Source organism: Sebastes fasciatus, chromosome 18, assembly GCF_043250625.1.
Source record: "Sebastes fasciatus isolate fSebFas1 chromosome 18, fSebFas1.pri, whole genome shotgun sequence".
Classification (NCBI taxonomy): domain Eukaryota; kingdom Metazoa; phylum Chordata; class Actinopteri; order Perciformes; family Sebastidae; genus Sebastes; species Sebastes fasciatus.
Window position 1 is genome coordinate 23,571,129 of NC_133812.1, and position 22,707 is coordinate 23,593,835.

Consider the following 22,707-nt stretch of genomic DNA (forward strand, 5'->3'; position numbering starts at 1 on the left):
TTAGGAGGCTAAAACATGTTTTATGTACAGCAGTACATTGCTTTGCTCCTCTGCGGTAACTTCTGTCTTCTTCTCCAAACTCTGGGTAACTGTTATCTACTGTAGGTATTAACTATGGAGAAATACCTCATACAATCCTACTTCAAAACACCCAAACTATCCTTTTAAGGTTTTCAACTTTTGAACTTTGATCGTTCTTTGTAAGGTTTACCTTTTTACCTCAGTATTTTATTTGCAAAAGTTTAAATCCAGCTATCTTTGCAACATCTCATGATCCGTAGGGTATTGGTGAAATTCTATTACTTACTGTAAATCGCTACCATTACTTTTATTGGAGATTTAAAATCTTTTGTTGACCATTGGTTATTCAACATTGAGCCCTATTCATGTTTTCTTTTTCTTTTCTCTTTCTGCAGCACCAAATGCATCCGTGAGACTCTCTCGTTACTTCACTCAGTGGGCATTATGTTGATCGTAATCTAAACCCATCAGCAACTCATCCCTACCTCTCCCTCCCATCTCCCCTCCCCACACCCTTTCCCATCTCCACCATGACCAGTCTGAAGCGTTCTCAGACGGAGCGCTCGGTTGGGGGCTCGGTGCCGGCTTCTGACGAGTTCTTCACCCGCCGCCTGCGACTTCCCAATGGAGGGGCACCGCCACCCCGCAGCGAGAGCACCCACATCTCCTCTTCCTCCACCACCGGCACCAACCCCGGCGTCCCCAAGATGGGGGTTCGGGCTCGTGTGGCTGATTGGCCCCCAAGGAAAGATGGGGGAGGAGGGGGTATTTGGCACATCACCGTGGAAACGGACTCACCCAGCTCTACCATCACCACCAGCTCTTCAGGATCAGGAAGTGGAGATAGAGAAAGACTTGTCGGAGGGGGAGGAGGTGGTGGTGGTGGTGGTGGTGGAGGAGGAGGAGGAGGAGGAAGTGGTGGTAGTGGTAGTGGTGGCAGTGGAGGAGGAGGGGTGTCAGCCGTCGCAGCCCACAGCAATCTGTCAGCCAAGCTGGGCCACCTGATAAGCCCGCAGGACTCCTCCATGCTGCGCAACATCCACAACACATTAAAGAACAAGATGCAGAGCAAGGGAAAGGACAACCGCTTCCTGTCGCCGGATGGCTATCAGGGCTCACCTCGCAAAGGCATGAGGCGCATCCGCCAGCGCAGTAACAGTGATATAACTATCAGTGAGCTGGATGTGGACGGCAATGAGGGCTGGTCCTTCTCCGGGTGGACACCCATGCACCGTGAGTATGGCAGCACTTCATCCATAGATAAACACGGCGTGTCAGGAGAGAGCTTCTTTGACATGCTGAAGGGATACACGTCGTCTGAGGCTCCTGATCAGAGAAGCCCAGCTCCAGAGAAGCTATCGGAGCTGCTTACCGTGGCGCCAACAAAACAGGCCGCCCTGGACCTGCCAGACGGAGCTCTAGGTTCAGCCAGAGGTAGTCCCGCCAGTCGGCTGAAGGAGCGAGAGAAGCACTTGAAGAGGAGGTCAAAGTCGGAGACGGGTGGAGAGTCGATATTCCGTAAGCTGCGCAGTGTGAAGGTGGATGGCGACACATCGAGGGCTGGCTCAGATGCTGAGGATGGGGGGAAAGTGGATGACAGTGGCCCACCTCCCAGACCCTGGGCGTGCCAAAGAGGCTTTTCCCATTTCGACGTCCAGTCTCTGCTCTTTGACCTCAATGAGGCAGTCCACAGTCGTCAGTCTGGGTCCAAACGCAAGAACACCACTACGGGTGCCTCGGCCGCTGCCGCCGCCTCTGCTTCGGCCACGTCCTCCCTCTCCTCCAATCAGAGTGGAATATACGGGTCGCCATGTGGCTCACAAGAGGAGCTGAGCAAGGAGGGGATGGGACACGGTACCAACCCCGCCTTGGACCCTGGTGACGACAAGAGCAATGACGAAGTGCTCAGCTGCCCTTGTTTCAGGAATGAGATTGGTGGAGAGGGTGAGAGGAACATCTCTTCTGCTAAACAGGTAGGTTTTCTTATCATACTATATTTAGTTTTTGGGCATATAAGCATATAATAGAGTCTATATATCGCTTCACTTTTCCTTGTCTTACATCCCCCAGCCGGGCAGCATAGGTAGCGGAGGCACCTCAAGCAATTCCTCAGGCAGCACAGAGGAAGGACCTTTGGACGCCACCCTCACTACTCATTTCACCAACGCTGGTGTGGCAGTGTTGGAGGCTGCCAAGGACGGGCCGAGCCAACACGCTGACAGGTCCAAACGTTACATTGTGGAACATGTTGACCTCGGCACCTATTACTACCGAAAGTACTTCTACCTCAGAGGTGAGCAAAGGAGGATAGTTTGGGCTTTACTACTTTCAAAGTCCAGGGTTTCATTACAAGATGCTTAGGTCCGCCGGGCCTAAGCATCGGGGGAGTCATGTATTTCTAAGTTGTTTTTAAACCAAAGGGTTTTCTTCTAAAGTTCTCTTCCTTTTTGTAATTTCCTCCTCTCTTTCATATCATCCCTTCCGGTCCATCCTCATGCCTCAAATCCCATCCCTCCTCTCCTCTAGAACACTGGAACTACCTGGGGGTGGACGAGAACCTGGGTCCGGTAGCAGTGAGTCTGAGGAGGGAGAAGTTGGAGGAACACAAGGAGCACGGCCAGCAGTACAACTACAGGGTCATCTTCAGAACGAGCGAGGTACGTTGAAATGGACACACGTCTTACACTGTGTATACAGCCTGCAGCTCTTTGCTGCATGTCATCCCCTCTCTCTCTCCCCTCTCATGTCTATACTATCACTATCAAATACAGGCAGAAGCCAAAAATATGTAATTCTTTTTTTTACTGTTAACAAACAATGAAATTATATTATTATTCATTTTTACTAATTATTAGTAATGCTATAAATTTTGTTATTTTATCATTAGTTTGTGTAATATAAAGTGATTCATTTATAAATTATATATTATATCATAGTTGATAATAGACAATAACATTCTAATTACATTGGTACATTATTTGTTAATAGTTTATTGTTGCACACATAACATTTTATATACTATATTAAGTATGTTTTAATGATTACCAAATGATTTATAAACCTTTAAGCCTTGCAAAACATCTATAAACATTACATGGATAGATGGGCCAGAAATCAATTATTAACCATTTAACAAGGTATTATAATCATTAGTTGCAACTTTATAATAGCCACCCAAATAATATTTATAGATGGTTTACAAACCAATTATTAACCGTTAACAAAGTGTAACAAATATGTGGTCTATCTATCTATGTTTATAGATGTTTTCAAAACTATTTAATCATTTCATAATCACTAACAAGTACTTATAATATAGTTTATAAAATGTTATAATGTGTGCATTAATAAACTGTTAAAATAACAAAAAATATTTTATTAGCATTACTAATAATTAGTAAACATTATTCATTATATTTTCATGTTTTTTTTAACATTAAAATAAATAACTATTTATTCAATTTTAATGGACTATAAATGATAATATAAAGTGTTACCCAGATATATATATATATATATTGTGTTTTATTATCTTTATTTGTTGACTGTTGTGTTATGTGATGAGCCATTCACCAGGATATACTGTAATTGTAGTCGTTCCCTCCGGAGCCATGAATGTTCATGTTCAATATTCGGTATACCGAGTGAAGCTCTTATGAGTTCAAAGTGTGTAGGCGTCATATAGCATAGCCCTGCTTATTGACGAACCCAGTTGGAGGGAGACATTCTCAAAGCTTCATCTCCAGGTTGTCAGATATATGGCTCTAGACCTCAGATGCCTCCGCCTCCACTCTTTAACACCACCTCAAATTATCGCATGTGTTTTTGATTTATTTTGTAATGTATTCCCCCGATTGTTTATTCCCAACGCTCAGCTCGCAGTGATCGGAAATCTCGTGTGAATCCCTCCAGGATTCGCTGCCATCCCCTCCTATAGACACACAGAGATCTATGTCCTCATTCTGTGAGCTGAACGCCCACCTACCATCTTTGTCAGCCTTCATCTGTGAAGGACTGAGCTGTGCCATTTCACAGCTAAACGAGACTAAAATAGCGCCAAAGGTATTTGAGTGTGGAAGGAAAAGCTCTCGTATTGAAGAGCACCATGAGTAATAGCCCTTCCAATCTCTTGGGATGACGCACAACCTACTGTGCTGCATTTTCCTCTATTTTCTCCCCTTCTCTTGACTCCCTCTCTCCTCTCTAATTGCTATTTTCAGAACAGGGAGCTGGGCAGGTATAGATATATATGTGTGTGTGACTGTGTCATTGTGGGAGTGAGTGGGATGCACTGATGTTGAAGTCTCCAGCTGTTGTCCTCTCTTCATTGAGAGCACTTCTCTTCCGTTTGTTTAAACCTCAGGGTGTTGGCACCAACCTTTTGGCCTACCGAACACTATGTGAAGACACATATAAGTGATTCTTAAGAGCCGCGGGACCACTACGGATATCCAGCTGTGTTTATTTGTTCATGATGGATATTTCAGGTCCTGGTCCTTCTACAGTCCTCTTGATTTATTCATGGATGTCCTCTTCGAGTTTGTTTTAGCCTCAAGCCTAAGAGTCACAGTGGAAACTACAGCAGCAAAACCTCCATGTATTATTTTCTCTCGCTTAGCCAGACAGTTTCTCTGCACTAGCAGAGAGCATGGTGTGGAAGAATCAATTTTTAGCCTGCAAAAAAGATTGATTTCATGACCGATCTTGAGCCCATGATGCATTGATGGCCATGATTATCCTTTGAAAAGAGCCCTCTTATGCTATGAATTAATTTAATTGCACAGTCCCCTTAGGTTTCATCACAGGCTTCCTTTCACTTTTCCAAACATAGACTTACAAGTGTTGTACTGATGGCTAGTGGAGCAGAAGACAGAGTTAGTTTAACTCTGAGAATATTAAGTGGATGTACAGTGGAATTAGCAGTTTGTGCAGAAACAAATGCTCCTCAAGACCAACAGAGATTTCCCGTGTCTCGTTCGGCTGAGTTCAGTGACGGAGGTTAACTCCGGAGCGAGTAACGTTTTCCACTCCAGCCCAAGCAGGACAAGTTCACACAGTGGTTTGACCATTCTGGGCTACTGTAGAAACACAGCAGCCGGCTCCGTGAAGAAGACCCGCTCCTTATGTAGATATAAATATGTTTTTTTTTTAGGTGATTATACACTAGAGAAAACATTAATATTATATTCAAATTGTTGCCAATAGATCCCCCTAAATACTACACATTGTTCCTTTAAAGTGTCTCCGTAGCTCACACCAAGATGAAGGTGCAAAAAGTTTAAAAGCTCTTTCACGAAAAACGGTGCAGGCTCGAGGAATGATGCACATCATTTTTCCGCATGACAGGAGGTTGCAGCTACTGATCGTTTTAGGTGTTAGTAGAGATCATGGATAAGGAGGCACTTTGTGTAATATAGCCTTATAAAGAAAAATGCTCAAGCTGAATGAACATTAATTTAATTTTTAAGTCATTAAAACAGTTTCACAGCGAATGGAAAGAACTCAAGAAATCAGTTTTTGTCCTGATTTTTTGCATTTTCTCTCTCCTCTCCCTGTGGTTGTGCCGCCTCCAGCTGAACACTCTGAGGGGCTCCGTCCTGGAAGACGCCGTACCGTCCACATCCAAGCACGGTCTTGCTCGAGGCCTGCCCCTCAAAGAGGTGCTGGAGTACCTGGTGCCTGAGCTCAACGTCCACTGCCTGCGACTGGCGCTCAACACGCCGAAGGTCACCGAGCAGCTGATGAAGCTGGATGAGCAGGGGGTAAGGAGACACAGTGAGGACAGTTGGATGAGGGTTGGATGACTTTGATTAATTAATTTGATTGCTCATATTGGAAGAATTACTTTTTTGATGTTTTATTACTGCTATCCATTTAGTAAAAAGACGGTATTGGTCAGACTTGTAAGGAGGACGGAACCTGCCAAAATAAAAAATAAATGAATAAATAAATAAATGAATAAATATGTCCTTAAATAAAGCAAAAATAATAATTAAAGTAAATGTACCCATTTATTTTAATTAATTAATTGATAAAATGAGACATAAATTGACATTTCAGGTTTTAATTTGCTTCTTTATTCATTTATCTTTGTATTAATTCCCTTATTTATTTACTCTTCTGTTTAATTTTCCCTTTAAATTATTCATTTATTTTTTATTAAATTTAAATGTATTTTTTTTTTTGCATTTTTTTTTTTTGTTGCATTTTTTCACATTTCAAATTAAAACAGAAATATCAATTTATGTACCATTTTATCAGTTAATTAATGGCAAAATTAATCCTTTATATTATTTTTGCTACATTTAATGACATATTTATTAATTTATCAAGTTATTTATTTATTTATTTATTCATTTATTTTTTTGTCAGATTCCGTCCTCCATCAACCTTAATATTGTCATAATCATTCCTTAAAAAGACGATTCATTCAGCATAATTGACCATTGACATTATCCTGTATTATGTACAGCAAATTATTTTCATTTTGCGTTTTATGAATCATTTTATGTGTAGGTGTTATTTTTCCCAACGGGGCATGTCTCATTGTGAAGCCGAATTATTCATTATAATTCATTTTTTTATTTACGCTTAATTTATCCATTCACTCCCACAGACTATTATGTGGGATTTAAGTGGAGAAACTCCCTCACATACACAAACACACACACACACACACACCTCGACCTTAAGAAGGAGAATAATACAAAACAAGCTCTTTGATACTCATGCTCCCTGATGCAATCATCAAAAGCTGAACCCCTGAAAATGTCAACATGATTTCTCCGGAAAATGGCACCGCGATCACTGCAGTACAACCCAAGGTGCTTATTCTTAAAATGCCAACATGAGTTCTCCCTGAAATGTCAACATGGTTGCTCTGACATGATTTCTACTCGGTAACGTTGGTGTGTGTTCACCCCATTTCATTGCAACGATCACGCTTCTCTCCGTAGTTGAGTTTCCAGCGTAAAGTGGGGGTGATGTACTGCATGGCAGGCCAGAGCGGCGAGGAGGAGATGTACAACAACGAATCGGCTGGTCCCGCCCTGGAGGAGTTCATTCATCTGTTGGGGGAGAGGGTCCGACTCAAAGGCTTCACCAAATACCGGGCCCAGCTCGACACCAAGAGTATGTACACGCACAGAAATCTCATGTTGTCCTACAAATACATAAAACCTTCAGATGGTGTTACACTGACATGGAAACTAATGCCTAACCCACTGCAGCATGTCAACAAGGTTTGACACACACTATGTAGAAGTTCTCATTGATTAAATGAGTCTTTTGTTCGGTCGCTCAGAGAGCATTTGACGGATTGTGGAATGCGAGAGGTGACCAACCCCTCTGACATGATGTGTATGATCAATAACTGAACATGCAATTTGATATTCATAGGGACTGATATCAAAAAGACCTTTTAGCAGAAGCGGGAGTAAGTCACACATGTGCAAGTCTCAAGTTACTTTGGTGAGAATCAAGTCGAGTCTGCTATAAGTCAAGCAAGTCACAGGTCAAGTCATAAGAAATTCTGATTATCTACCCTAATTTAACCCGTCCCAAAGTAAATGCTGACCATTGAATGACATAACATTATTTCCATAATTGAAAGTGATGCGTGGCGTCAATAAAAGACCATGGAAATGATTAAATTATAAATGAGCTCACATTTAATATAAAAAACAAAGATAATTTACATTTACATATTCATTGATTTGTTCATATCACATGCATTCAATTCATAAAGCAACAGTTTTTTTATTCTATCTGTAAACTTTGTGTTACCAAACCTAAAATCCCACCACCGCTTCAGGATGCCATTGTAATTGCCTGATAGCCGCAGTTCATCTTCTCACTGTGTGTGCGCATGTCATTGTGTGTGCTTGCACCCTCTTGAATTGTGTACTCTGGCAATTCTACAATGACAAAATAAATCCAAATTTTATTGTTTTTGGACTAGCGCTCTCCACGATAGCTGGCTCGCATCTTGGCCTCTGCTAGTCTGCTATTTTCTGATGTCATCACACTCAAATAAGATTACAAATCCTCGAACAAAGTCCTCAATTTGAATAAAGTGATTCAGTGTTTTAAATAAGTTAGTGTTTTATTTAATAAATCAACTTTCTCTAATGAACATAACTCATTTTGACACTCTGGAGTGTCACCACTGCGCTAGTAGGTTGCCAGGTTTGCACGCATTGCACTCGGAATCACCCTATCATGTTTCAAAAATAAAACGCAACTTCTCAATATCTAGAAATGTTAATATTTAATAAATAATAAGTCAAGCTTTCGGGTCATCTGTCTCAAGGAAAGTCAAGTCTCAAGTCATGAATACCAAGTCAAGTCGAGTCTTTTATCAATGTTAGTCTGAGTCATGTGACTCGAGTCCCCCACCTCTGCCTTTTAGTATAATAAGTAAAGCTGATATGTATAAATGACCAGTAACAGTAATTTTGTGGAGTGGCAGCATATCGCAGCAGCAGATAGCATCAGCTTAGCGGTCCAAACTATTTCATGAATTAATAAAAAGTATATAAAGGTGTGTGTTTCTGCGCACCAGCATGGGTGTCACCCTCAGGGGGTCGGAGTACACAGGAACACTCTCTTCTTGGAGAGCATATGGCCTCTGAAGACTCCCTCATAATTGGTGTTACAGACACAGATCTGACTATAAACCAGCTAAGTGAGCCATCCCTTCTTGTGTGCACACCAAATATACACTTCATAATCTACAGCACTACTTATTCAGTCAATGGCGTGCCCTCTCAAATAATCTAATCACTTTTGACATCAGGCTTTTCATTAGGATAAGGATTTGCAATGTGAGGAGTAAAATGAAACACTGGACTGAAGTTATTCATGCAAGGACAGTTAAAGCATTTGGCTTTATTTCACTACTTTGCTGTTGGTGTCGGCAAGTCATGTAGCCTTCAAAATGTCTAGTGTTTATGAATAAAGCCTTTAAAAGGCTTTTGAGACTTTCACCCCTCAGTCTCAGTCTGCTTTAATCCCTCTGGCTTTCTTTCAGTGATTCTTCTGTTTCCTCTCTCTGCGCTGCCTTAAAAAACAAAAGTTCCTTTAATTTCAGATATGTGACAGATGGCGTTTGGTGTCAGATTGTCCTCCTCTTCTCTCTTTTGCCCGACCACCCTGCATTCGTAGATTGATGTCTGCTTTGATATTTAACTCCATACTATTTTTATATCAATTAAGTCATCCCCCACAATGCTGTGAGACACAAACTCCCCGCCACTTCATGCAGGACATGTAATAAACCCTTCAGTAGCCTCTAGTAGATTAAATACAGCCTTGCAAATCACTCCCTATAGGAGGAGTGTAATTAATTGAGGTGATCTAGCTAGGTTAAGTATGCCCTTTAAACACCTTGTGACTGTTTTGTTCTCTGCATAGAGCACGTCGATAGACTGCGGAGGTGGTTATTAACATGCAGTGGCTCTCTTTAGGGCCAGAGTTAAGAGCTCAGGGAACACGGGGACATCTCATCTGCATTTGCAGCAGAGGAGTTCGGGGAACAATAAAGATAATGTTTGGATATACTTGTTCATAGTATGGTAGTTTATAATGGAAATGTTTCAGAGAGAATTAATACATAGTGTATATTTTGAAGAGTTTTCCAGTTGAATGTTGTCTGTTAGTGTTCCTGGGCTTCTCCATGTCTGATAGCAATAGTTTTGTATTGTTTTTTATTGATTTTGAACATAATACATCACTTTTTCAAAATGGTCTGGTCCCTATATACCCCCCCATTAACTCTGAGCCATCGGTGTAGCTATGTTATAACGACCTTATTCCAAAACATGAGAAGTTCACATGTAATTGTTTCTTCCTCAGCTGACTCGACGGGCACCCACTCCATGTACACCACCTACAAGGACTATGAGATCATGTTCCATGTGTCGACCATGCTGCCCTACACGCCCAACAACAAGCAACAGGTAGGTTAATTAAAGGGCTCTCAGTTCCAACACACTGAAGTCTTTATGTCCACGAGCAAGTTGCAGCTATTTATTTATATTAAAATGGTCATCTAGGTCAGACTGTTATATATAAGTACAGCGTTTACATGATCCTATGATAAGTTCACTCATTTTGCACATGGCTTAGGAAGCAATTGTCTAGATAATGCAATAGATAAAGCACTACAGAACTTAAATGTTCAGAGTGCAGTGTACATTTAAAGTAGTCGTTGGTTTTGCATTGTTTTTTTTGTATTTTCTAGATATCTAATTTAATCTAACTCAATATCTAACGCTAGTTTCTCCTGTTGTCGTTGTGCTTTTCCAGTTACTGCGGAAGCGTCATATTGGGAACGATATCGTCACGATCGTGTTCCAGGAACCCGGGGCGCTCCCCTTCACCCCCAAAAACATTCGCTCACACTTCCAACACGTCTTTGTGGTGGTGCGTGCTCACAACCCATGCTCCGACAACAGCTCATACAGGTGAGATATACTCTCCTCTGTGTATATGTTTTAGTGTTGTATTATCGCCCAACCATTGCAGCTGTTGTATGTTTTATTTTGGCAATGGGTTATCAGATAAATCCTAAAGATTGCTGTTTCCGATGTCCTCTGAGCGAGGCGAAGGTCCTGAAAGATACATACGTTAAATATTCTTTCATGTTCTTTCTTTTCTTTTATGAACATGAATAAATATTAATATAATTTATATATTTTACACTCGGTGGCTCACATTACCGCAGTGCGTAAAGGTGGCGTCTGTGATGTGATGAGGTTGATTGCAAAATTAAGCAATGTGGTGCCTTGACAAAAGAAAAAGACAATTTTTCCAAGTTTTTTTCTTGTAAATTTGTGACTTTAATCTCAGAGGATTTCTCATTTTTTTCTCGCAAATTTATGATTTATAATCTCAGAGAATATTCAAGTTATTTCTCGTAAATTTACCACTTTAATCTCAGAGAATTTTAATTTTTTTCTCGTAAATTTGTTTGTTTTTTCTCATAAATTTAACACTTTAATCTCAAAGAATATCCCCTTTTTTCCCCTAAATTTGTGAGTTTTTTTGTAAATTTATCACTTTAATCTCAGAAAATATCCAATTTTTTTTTCCTCGTAAATTCTGAGTATTTTTCCCGGAATATTACCCACCTCCCCCGGCTTCGTAATTTTTATTCTTTTTTTTTTTTTTAACCTACTAAGGCCCTTATACCCCGTTGTAGCAGAGTGTGTGTCTATGTGACTGAACAACAGAAAGAAGGAATGCCTATTACCAGAACAATTATTCAGCTGATGGCTTTTGAAATCACCAAACAGCTGAATTTAGTGGTTCATGCTGATTTTCTTTGAGGTGGTAAAATGGAATTAGAAAGACAATTAGACTGTAGATTGTTAGTTTTATGATAATTTAATCACCAGCACAGTTTAAGAAAAAAAAAGAAAAGAAAAAGTTAACTTTATGTATTTTTGTTCAATTGTGATGATACCTTTTAAAAGTGTTTCTTATCTTTGAATGTTTTCAGTCGGTCGTTGTATAATGTGTCATCTCGTGGTGACGCCGGTGCAGTAGATGCTTTTTGAAAAAGTCTAGATGGATCATTTGTTTCACCTAAAGTATGCACGTAACTTTTCTTCATGAATCACTTCCCATCACTGCTGAAACAATAATGCTCTTATCTTTTGCTTCAAATGGTTGCCTTTGCAGTTCCACCACTCCATCACAGAGTAGGCTGTGAGTGTTGAGAGCCCTCTCTGCAGCTCACGATTTATTACCACATTGTCAGAGATGTGTAATATGAAATACAATGTGCCAGCCCGGAGTCATTTTTAAGAAATAATGAACTTTCTGCGTGTTCAGCTGTGAAGGACATTTCATTCTCTGTTTATTCCTGCCTCTGTCTTGTTATCTAGTTTTCTGTCATTCGCTCTTATCTCGCTCTCTATGACTCTTCCTCCCTCTCCCACTAATGGCTGTTTTAATTGCTGTCTGAGCACATTGTGTGAGGTCTTAATTGTCCCCCATGGGGCTACTTCGTTACTGAGCAACAATACACACACACACACACGAACAAAGAGCCCGGCGATGGAGTGAATATAGAGCATAATACTGTTTACACGTGCCTTCTGTGATTCACAAATGTGAATTAAGTTTTCTGAAGTGAAAACTAATTTCCCACACGCACTCTAGAGGTGAAACCTCAGGTTTCACATGTAAATTTCTGATTCATAGTCACCACGGGGAATTGACCATGAGTCATAATGTATTAAGTAAGGATGACCTAAATGCTTTGAAGCTTTGGTGCGTATTTTATTGGACATTTACATACATACACAGGGCAGGGACATTTAGCGCACTTCATTGTTGTGCTATGACTCTGCTGCTGATTGTTTTTAGAACCACGGCGCCCATTCAAAGGAAATGTGCAAAACTCTGAGGAGCGGCTTGTCAAAGTCCAGCTTAAAGGTCAGCCCACATTAAGCGAACCTGAGCTGAAGTAGTTGCTAACTTCAGGGCTTATCCCTTAAGTAAACAGACTATGCCAAGCAAGTCATGGGAACTCTGGCTCGGGTCTTGAGGAGTTGTAGCATTTATTCACCAATAACCTAAACTGTACACACACTGCACTGCTACGCTCGTAACGTTTCTACTCACCGACAGTCTGTCACACACACGCTCCCTCGCTCTCTCGGTCGGTCTCCATCTCTCAACAGCTCACCGACACTCGCTAACGTTAAGCACACAACTTACGAGGCGAGCGCACTTGTGGAAACCTTGCATGGCACGTCTGTGTCACCGTTTCCGTCCAAGTTGACCTCCTTCCAACAGAGCCCAGTGATAAAATTGTTAAATCATATTTTAGTTGCTTTTTGTGAATCACTTGTGGCGGACTTTGTGATAAATATGTATCGTTGTCCAAAGATAATAATATTATATCATATTTGTCATATTCTTATTATATAATGCCACGCTCTTATAATGAAGTCTTGGGGGCTGCAGTCCACATCGTTTTTGATATGAGGTCTAGAAGTATTTAGGTTGAAAAGTTTTAGAATACAAATGGATCCAATGTCAACTAAGATGGTAGTAAGCATATGATTAATCAGTGTTACGATTAAAAGGGGTTTATTGGAGAAGTTTTCTCCCCTGTAAGGGCCCCAAAAAGTTTGAGAACCCCTGCCTTATAGGAATGTATTGGCATTGTGTCATTGTAAACAAACATTCAGCACATGTTGAAATGTAAACGTTAAGATATCATTTCCAGCAATGCAATAATTCACAGATGAATGCTTGCATATGCTCAGTCAAATAGATGCCAATGCAGTTCTTTGTCTCCCCATAGATACATCATCGCAGTTGTGAGTCTATTACTAGACTAGACAAACAAGCATCACATAGTATGAGGTAGTAGTGACACTGAACGTGACTCCCAGACAGTGAACACGTTTTGTGTGGTGTGAAACATTACTCACTTCCTTACACAGGTTGATTTTAGTCCGATTATTCATTTTTTTTATTATGACAGTTTCATGTGACGTCTTTGGGGTACACATTCATCTTCTCTTTGCAGTCTGCTGCACATTACAAGTGGCAGAAAATAGAAAACACTCGTATATCTCTTTGAAATCAATGGACCATTTTCTGCCGTGTTAGAATAACCTATACACTATACATTTTCATAATTCATCCCCCGATCTGTTAACCTCTTTTCCGATGTCTAGAACACATCACTGCATGTGTCCGCATGGTTTCTGCTTTGAGGACTAGTTGTCACAACACAAGCAGACAAAAACATGTTATATGTGCCTCCCCCGCATCCACACACATCCATACAGTACACCTCTTAGCCACCCACTCCAATAGGTATTGACATGTTCTTTTCTTGCCCTGCCTCAGTGGGCAGCAGGTCGTGGATACTGGAAGAGCAGAGCTGCCCACACACTGGATATTTATAAGACCACAAATCACTGAAACCGCAGGAATGTGCTCTTTCATTCCTGCTGCCAAACGTCCTGCCATGAGGATCACACAGCAGCCACACAGCCCAGCAATCCCCATTGCACTACATTCTCCGTCCTTTTCCCTCTCTCTCTCTCTCCTCACCCTCTTTTCTCATTCAATCTCTCTTTTTTTGTCATTCAGTTTTTTAATGCTCTCTCTGTCTTGTTCTCTGGCTTTCACACCTCTACCCCCTCCTCTCTCTCTCTCCCTCTCTCTCTCTCTCTCTCTATCACTTCCCTCTGTCCTGCATGAGTCACAGGTCGCTGGTTGACTGACTCACAGGTGTTTGAGATCAGTACAAGTGCTTTTAGAGCTCCGGTGTAATGTATTGAGTGATGTTTTATAGTGATGGGGAAGAATACGAACAAAAGGTCACATTTTATTTTAACCATTTGTTCAGCCTGCTTATAACCACTTCAGCGTCTCCTCTCTGAAATACCCTGCATGATTCATGTGTCATCTGCAGAATAGCAGGCGGACATTGCCTGGAGACTATGTCACTTACTTTGTATCGGCTGTCAGTTTAAAAATAAAGATTTAATATGCTAGTATGCTGCAAGGTGAAAGCTAGTTAAAAGGACAATTCACGGTTATTTTCCATCTGGGCTTTGTGTTGTTGACATTTTCAAAAATGTTCATATAAGATACTTGATGTATACTCCTAAGCACTTACACACTTCCAATGTGCTGCCTTCCAGTGCCACTCAACCAGACCGGTGTAGGTAAGGTGAACCTGAAAGCACCTCTTTCGCAGCACATTAACACTCATTGCGTGCTGCAATGACACCAGCTGACATCTGATTTTCAAATTATCAGTAGTGTGAAACTTGGGTGCATTATATTGCCATATTAAGTGACTTTTTAAACCTGCATTAGCAGTTTTTTTGGACACCTGGGCTCAGTGGAAAAAACTAAACACAACACTGACATATTATCACTTTTTAAGTATATGTATATTTAAGACTTGTCTGTCTTGACTTGAGACATGACTCGGGACTTGCCTGTCTTGACTCGGGACTTGCCTGTCTTGACTCGGGACTTGTCTGTCTTGACTCGGGACTTGTCTGTCTTGACTTGAGACATGACTCGGAACTTGCCTGTCTTGACTCGGGATTTGTCTGTCTTGACTTGGGACTTGACTCGGGATTTGTCTGTCTTGACTCGGGACTTGTCTGTCTTGACTTGGGACTTGACTTGGGATTTGCCTGTCTCGACTTTGGACTTGACTCAGGACTTGCCTGTCTTGACTCGGGACTTGTCTGTCTCGACTTTGGACTTGACTCAGGACTTGCCTGTCTTGACTCGGGACTTGTCTGTCTTGACTTGGGACTTGACTTGGGATTTGCCTGTCTCGACTTTGGACTTGACTCGGGACTTGCCTATCTTGACTTGGGACTTGACCTGGGACTTGCCTGTCTTAACTCAGGACTGGCCGGTCTTAACTCGGGACTTGCCTATCTTGACTTGAGATTTGACTCTGCGCTTGCCTGACTTAACTCTGTCTTGACTCGGCACTTGCCTGTCTTGACTTGGGACTTGACTCAGGACTTTCCTGTCTTGACGTGGGACTTGAATGCAAAGACTTGAAACTTACTTGTGACTTGTTGCCGTTCACTCTCTAAGGGAATTTCTACCATAAAAAAAAACATTTCCTCTGTTACGTCTCTCTGTCACAAACGAGGAAAGGTGGGGAATGAGGTGTCAACAAATTTGACGTCAGTGTAATTGAACACCCCACGTCTCCGGCGAAGACAGGGTGTCTCCGAGGTATGTTTAGAAATATGTGGGTGACGTTTTGACTTTAGTTGCTTATTAGACAAAGCGATTAATCCCCGTGTCAACATGTGTGCTGATGCATATCAGCAGGGGGGGGCGTGTGGGTTGAGGGAACCGACTTCCGGTGTTACTCTCGTCAGCTGGTAATTATCACCTAAGAGAGGATCTGTGATTGAGCTCATTTGGTCACGACGAGGTTGAGACCAGGTGACACATGTAGGCTACAGACATTGTGCTTTTTTTTTTTTGGTCAAATAGAAGGCCATTTCAGGGCACAGCTAACCTTTTTTGTCAACAGATCAGGTTGTAAGTCTGTTTGTCTCACATAACAGAAAAATTATGTTTTTTCCAGTAAGCTGTCCAACACAGTCCTCCTTTTCTCAGCCACGTTTTCCTTTTCCCTCACTGTGGGGTTTTCTGGGGCTTTGGGCAGGAGATTTGGAATAGTACTCTCCCCTCATCCTCCTCCTCCTCCTCCTCCTCGACTCTCCTTCCTCTCCACGGCTGCTCGGCTGAGTTCCTGACATACCAGACAGGGCAAACAGCCTGAGATGGCCATTCCAGGGGCTTAATCAAAGGAAAAAGGGGGGGGTTGGAGAAGGGAGGTGGAGAGCAGGGGAAACAGGGAGGTAAAGGACATGAGAATGAAGTATGTGCTGCAGTATTAGGGAAAGGCAAATATGTTCCACACAATAGCAAATGTCTTAATACTTATTATGTGCAGCATTTAGACCAGTGGACAACCTCCGGGTCTGAAAAGTGAAGCCAATGCTGAAGTGCGTTAAACTTGCATTCTTTCTAACAGCCAGCAGGGGGCGACTCCTCTGGTTGCACAAAGAAGTCTGATTGTATAGAAGTCTATGAGAAAATGAGCCTACTTCTCACTTGATTTATTACCTCAGTAAACATTGTAAACATGAGTTTATTGTCTCAATCGCTAGTTTCAAGTCTTCTTCAATACAGCATGATGTTCATTTAGTAAATTATGATCCCATTTAGAGTCAGATAGACCATAAAGCTGGTAATGCTTTAGGGAGTGGCTACCTTGTGATTGACAGGTCGCTACCACGGCGTTGTCCGGTCTGGGAGTTGTCCGTGTTTTCGTCTTGGAACTTTAACCCTTTCACAGTGTTTTCAGTTCATGAAAAATAATTGTAACAATTTTAGTCGCATAATAAATGTCTTATTCAGCATTCGGTTGTTCTTAGCTCTACCCTCTCGTCTCACTTTTGGTTGCAAAAAACAAGATGCGACGGCCAAAACGCCAAACTCGAGGCTTCAAAACGGCAGTCCACAAACCAATAGGTGATGTCACAGTGACTAAATCCACTTCTTATATAAAGTCTATGATTTAGACAGATAAAGATAGCAGTAGACAACTCATTTGAAGCAGATATACAAAAAGAAATATAAATCAAAAAGATTATTTTTGCAAGACGGCGGAGTCTGGAGCTCGGTCTGTTGCCTTTTCCACTTTTAAATTCACTCTCAATGTTTTTGTTTTTGTCCTGACAGATCAAGAATTGTGCCTTTTATGTCCCCATACTTGAGTGAGCAGACAGCGTGAGGCTTTATACCAAACATAAACTCTGTTGCCGAATCTGGCAGCATATTTTTTTTTATCTTAATGCCATAAATACTTGCTTGGATGTGATGTGACATTCTGAGTAGATTTACTGTGTAATAAAACAATTAATGTAAGCCACAGAATTTATGATGTTGGAACAAAATACCCGCCCTAAATTGTCCAGATTGTTGGTCAATACTGGAACAACATCATTTATTAACCATCAATTCTTCTCTTCTCTCCTCCCATGTTTCCTTCTTTCTCCTCTTGCCTCCTTTCCTCTCCCTGTAGTGTGGCTGTCACTCGCTCCAAAGACGTGCCCTCGTTCGGCCCCCCCATCCCAGAAGACGTGACCTTTCCCAAGTCCTCTGTGTTCCGGGACTTCCTGCTGGCCAAGGTCATCAACGCAGAAAATGCTGCCCACAAGTCGAACAAGTTCCGCGCCATGGCCACCCGAACACGCCAAGAGTACCTGCGCGACCTGGCCGAGCGCCACACCACCAGCACGCCCATCGACCCATCCGGAAAGTTTCCGTTCATCTCGCTGGCCCACAAGAAGAAAGAGAAGAGCCGGCCGTACGCCGGGGCGGAGCTGCGCAGCCTGGGGGGGGTGACCTGGCTGGTCCACGTCGAGGATCACGGGACCGGAGGGGAACTGGAGGCCCTTCTGGCCATCTCCAACGACTTCCTCATCCTGTTGGACCAGGACGCCAAGGCCGTGGTGTTTAACTGTGCCACCAAGGACGTGATCGGCTGGACGGCGAGCAGCCCGGCGTCTTTGCGGATTTTCTACGAGCGGGGAGAAAGTGCGTCTCTGAGGAGTGTCAGTAATAACACTGAGGATTTCAAGGAGGTGGTGAAACGTCTAGAGGTTAGAAGACACGCACACCAACACGTTAACATATGTGATAAGGCTGATGGTTGTTATTGCTTGTAATAGAGCTCAACGGTGACCGCCCACTTTTTGAACAGACTCCATCTGCGTTTCAGAAAATCCTTGTATAAAGAGTTTTAAGCATGGAAGCAAGCCGACCAGCTACAAGATGAATCGTGACCATAAAACATTTGATTCGGCGCAAAAAAAAGAGTTGGAAAATGAAAAAAGAGGCAAAGGTACAAGACTGTATACATAATGAGGGAGTGAAGGAACTTCTCATTTCATAAACCGTTGGGAATGGCGACTCGCCGCCTCTGGAAATGAAGACAGATTCAGTAACTGCATGGCTTATTTCTCACCTCAAAATGTTTTCAGAAACACATTTCGGTGAACTATTTTCATAATGTAAGAGAAAGTTTCCAATCGAGCCGCCATGTTGGCCCGGTTTGAAACCCGGGAGCAACACATACGAGGACGTACTCTCACTAAAGAGTAAAGAAAAGAGACGAAACTCCGGTGCTTTTTTTGACAATAGCTGCTAGATGGCACTGCGGTAGCGCTGCCTCCATTTAGGACTGATAACGCCAATGAGCCCATAGCCATGAATATATAAAGAGACGTCTGTAAATCAAATGATCTTTTTTTTTTTTTAAAGGTAAATCAACTTCCCAGTACGAACACTTAAATAGCCCTCATTTAAATCAATATGTCCTAAAAGTTGTAAAATGAACTTAAAGCTGAATCCAGAGTTGTTTTCCTCGGCATAATGAACGTGCATCAGACACACGGCGTATAGTGTGAGCACTGGAACCTCACTGTTGAGCTTTATATATTTAATTAGTAGTTGTTTGCTCTCTTTGCTCTTGATATCAATCGTTGACATCTGTTGGACTTCCTGCCCTCTGCTGTCATAGCTTAGGGCATGGCAACTACACAATCAAAATCAATTTAGGTCAGTTGGTGTTAAGATAATTAACATAATGTAGTTTCAGTGTCAACAACACAATGATTTTTTTTGGTGCCTGTAACCAAATCAGTGGCCCTGCTCACACTGTAAAGCTAAACCAGGCTCCATGTAGGTGCTGGGAGACTCTGAGTAAAACAAAGGAACGGCAAAGGTGACGAACATTCATTCATGTCAGCAGACGAGTACAGAGAAACCAAATCAATGGATTAAAATGCTGTTGGCTGCCATTGATCATTTACCTGACCCACTCACACTCTCTCCTACTATTTACTGTCAGTCTGCCAGAATGACAACGTTTCATGCCAAAGCTGCTGTCTCATTACTGGTCTCAGCTTATTGAGGGAGTTTCAGAAACACCTCTGGACAACATGCTCCTAATGGCTCATACACCTACACACACACACACACACACTGTAGTGGTGCTAGCTCTTCCTTAGCTGTTTCCATGGAAACTGGTTAGAAAAAAAGGTGTTTTCTTATGCAATCATCAGTGCTTTAGAATACATTCATTTCCCCAGCCTCTCCCTACCTTCAAACTGTGTGTGTGTGATGGTTTATATCATGTATTTATGTAACCTGGATTGCGTCCTCCATCTTCGATTTGCACACATGCATACAAGCATATTTGAACACACACACACACACACATCGGTATTTGGCTCAGAAATGTACCACTTTCATGTTGCGTTTTATGCATCTGGCGTTAATCTTCAATCATTTGGACTACCTCGGTGCCAGAGAGAGGAAGGGAAGTGGCCTCGGGCCTCTCGCTTTTTGGAACTCGTCTCTCTTTCTTTCTCCTCTCTTTGCTCTCCTTTTGAGAGCTCTTTATCGTTCCCTTTTTTTTTCTTGTACTCTCTTCCTCTCCCACGCACACATTCAGAAGCATCTCAGAGCATCATAACAATTCCTATCAGGTGCCAGTCTGCAGCATGATTTATTCACGCATCCTTGTGTGAGTTTGACTTCTGTGGAGATGCTCTGTTCAGACAAAGAAATGCAAGGTGCCCCGAAGCCGCCAGGAGTGTCACTAGAGGGAGGAAGAGATGAGTTGTGACTGACCTCAAAGAAAAAGTAGTCAGGATTGGCTCTACCAGATCCTTTGTTTACTCATTGGTCGCCCTTTTGCAGTTTGACGTGATCCGGGCTGTTTCTCCTTAAAAATATGTTCAACTTTTCCACCTCGACTCCCGGTGAAGAAGCAGCGCGGCTGCTTCACAGCGTTCCCCACCCCGCCTGAAGAGTCCCATCCTTCCATGAAAAAAACATGAAGTTCAAAAGGGTCTCTCTTAAGCGACGCATCTCTGTGTGAGCACAGCCTAAAGTGTCACAGCAAGAGACACACCTGCTTTCATTTGTGTCATCTGTCGAGTGTGTGTGTGTGAAGGCAGCGAGATGCTGGAGCACTAATTCATCTTTATTTATGGCTATAAAATCTCTCAGGGATCACTTAAGTTGTTGAAAGAAATCTCTTCTTCAACTTAAAAGAGGAAGCATGCGTACATATGAACTGAACTTGTTCACACACCTGCAGACCTACACATTTTAAGACTTAGTATTCTATTAACAGCAACTGATTCTACACTTATAGAGTTTTGTGGTTTTGCAAATTTGACTGAGGAAGATAAGAAAAGTTCACTTCCCTCTTTCACTATGTCCCCTTTTAGAGGTCGACAGATAGTGGATTTTTTAAGGCCGATATAATAATGATAGTTTGGAGAGGGGTGATTAATCGGTCAATATCTTCTTTACTTCTGCAGCAGCCTAGTCGGCTACTTTTGCATACGTCTTTTTTTAATAAATTTGTTTTTTATCACTCTGAATTTAATAATTCGTAAGAGAGTATCCTGAAGTATGATGTGGTGGATTACATCATTGGAAAATGTTCTATTTGCAATGGGCAATGCGCCGTTCTGTGGCTTATGACTGGCAGGGAGTACTTCTGTTGCGCGTCCCGTTACATTGTTAAATGCCACTCATATAAACCATTCATATTTCTGCATATTCCCGGGGGAAGGAGGATCCTAAAGTGTGCGATTTAATTTCATGAATGGATGGTTACGTGGCTGGATTGTTTGGAAGAGAGAACACCAGTTTGGCAAATTAAAGTAACAGTGAATGATTTATTTCCCTCCCTGTCTGCCTGTTTTATATTGTGGAGAAAGAGCTGAAATTGTTACGTTACATATTCAAGCGATAACTTTTTTCTCCCCCTCTACCTTGACTTTGTGTATGGAGCCTCCATGCCAAACGTTGATGTACGTCCCCGCATGACTGGTGTTGGCTGTGTGTAGCCATCGGCCGCTATCAGAGCCCAGTTCCGCCGATTAAGATAGTTTGTAAAACTCGGCCAAACCGATTAAAGCGGTCTACCTCTGCCTCTTTTCTATTCACTCCCCCCCTCCTCACCTCTTGACCTGTTTGGTTCTTTCTCATCATCTCTCCTCTGATAATATGTCACTTAATCTTTCATCTGTACTTTGTGTGTCTCTCTGCCCTCCCTGTGTCCAGTTCCTGACTAAAGGCTGCGAGACATCAGAGATGACGCTTCGTCGAAACGGTCTGGGGCAGCTCGGCTTCCACGTGAACTACGAAGGCATCGTGGCCGAGGTATCTGTCCGTACATAACTCAGATGTGGTATTGAAGATGTGCTCTAAAACTAATCTAGTTAATTGGGGTAGAACACATGTTTACATCGAAGATCTGAATATGCTTTATTAGCCTTACTCTACCTGTTAATGTGATGGACTGCCCTTGTATTTGTTTTTTTATTAGATTAGTTACCCAAAGTGTGTTACACTGTGCAGGGAGAGAAAATTGCTTTGTTGCTGTCTATTGCTTTCAGACTTGGTAAAACAGTAATCACTACAGTATAATAGAATTTTACATGTTTTATATTAAGCCATTATGGGAGGAAACTTTACACCTTTGCTCTCTGTGTTGTATTGTTGCAAAATGTCTGAATATATGAATATGAAAAGCCAGGTTGTTAGTAATTTCTCAGCTCTATATGGACACTCCCTGTTTTGGCTATATTACTGTCTGGATAATGAAGCGTCTCACCACCGCCGCTGTAATGCAATCAAACGTTGTCACTAATAGGTGGAGCCGTACGGTTACGCCTGGCAGGCAGGACTGCGGCAGGGAAGCCGATTGGTGGAAATCTGCAAAGTTGCTGTAGCAACGCTGACCCACGAGCAGATGATTGACCTCCTGCGGACCTCGGTGACAGTGCGTGTCGTCATCATCCCGCCACATGATGACGCCACTCCACGCAGGTAGGTGGGGGATGGGAGCGGAGCCATCGATTGTTTCCTTTTAAAGGGACCAGTGTGTAGGATTTCAGGGGATCTATTAGCAGAAATGGAATATAATATTCATAACTATGCTTTCATTAGCGTATAATCACCTGGAACTAAGAATAGTAGCCCAGAACGGACAAACCAAACGCTGGCACTGACACTTCTCAAAAATGCTCACCCTGCCTTTGAAAAGTCACAAATCTCTATTCTTATTTC

The 22,707-nt window shown here is 42.2% G+C and overlaps 1 protein-coding gene across 9 annotated transcripts in view; it reads left to right on the forward strand.

Moving 5' to 3' along the window:
* sipa1l1 (signal-induced proliferation-associated 1 like 1) overlaps window positions 1-22,707 on the forward strand; it is a 103,606-nt gene that overhangs the window by 59,846 nt on the left and 21,053 nt on the right. For 8 of the 9 annotated variants that reach the window (XM_074614752.1, XM_074614753.1, XM_074614747.1 and 5 more), the window contains 10 exons: window positions 417-1,994; window positions 2,092-2,314; window positions 2,548-2,678; window positions 5,595-5,783; window positions 6,978-7,152; window positions 9,877-9,980; window positions 10,330-10,487; window positions 17,636-18,215; window positions 21,700-21,798; window positions 22,292-22,467. In XM_074614752.1, coding sequence (XP_074470853.1) covers window positions 552-1,994; window positions 2,092-2,314; window positions 2,548-2,678; window positions 5,595-5,783; window positions 6,978-7,152; window positions 9,877-9,980; window positions 10,330-10,487; window positions 17,636-18,215; window positions 21,700-21,798; window positions 22,292-22,467 — 3,278 coding nt within the window. In that variant the 5' untranslated portion in view covers window positions 417-551. The remainder of the gene's footprint in view (window positions 1-416; window positions 1,995-2,091; window positions 2,315-2,547; window positions 2,679-5,594; window positions 5,784-6,977; window positions 7,153-9,876; window positions 9,981-10,329; window positions 10,488-17,635; window positions 18,216-21,699; window positions 21,799-22,291; window positions 22,468-22,707) is intronic. The other variant, XM_074614744.1, reaches the window with a different exon arrangement.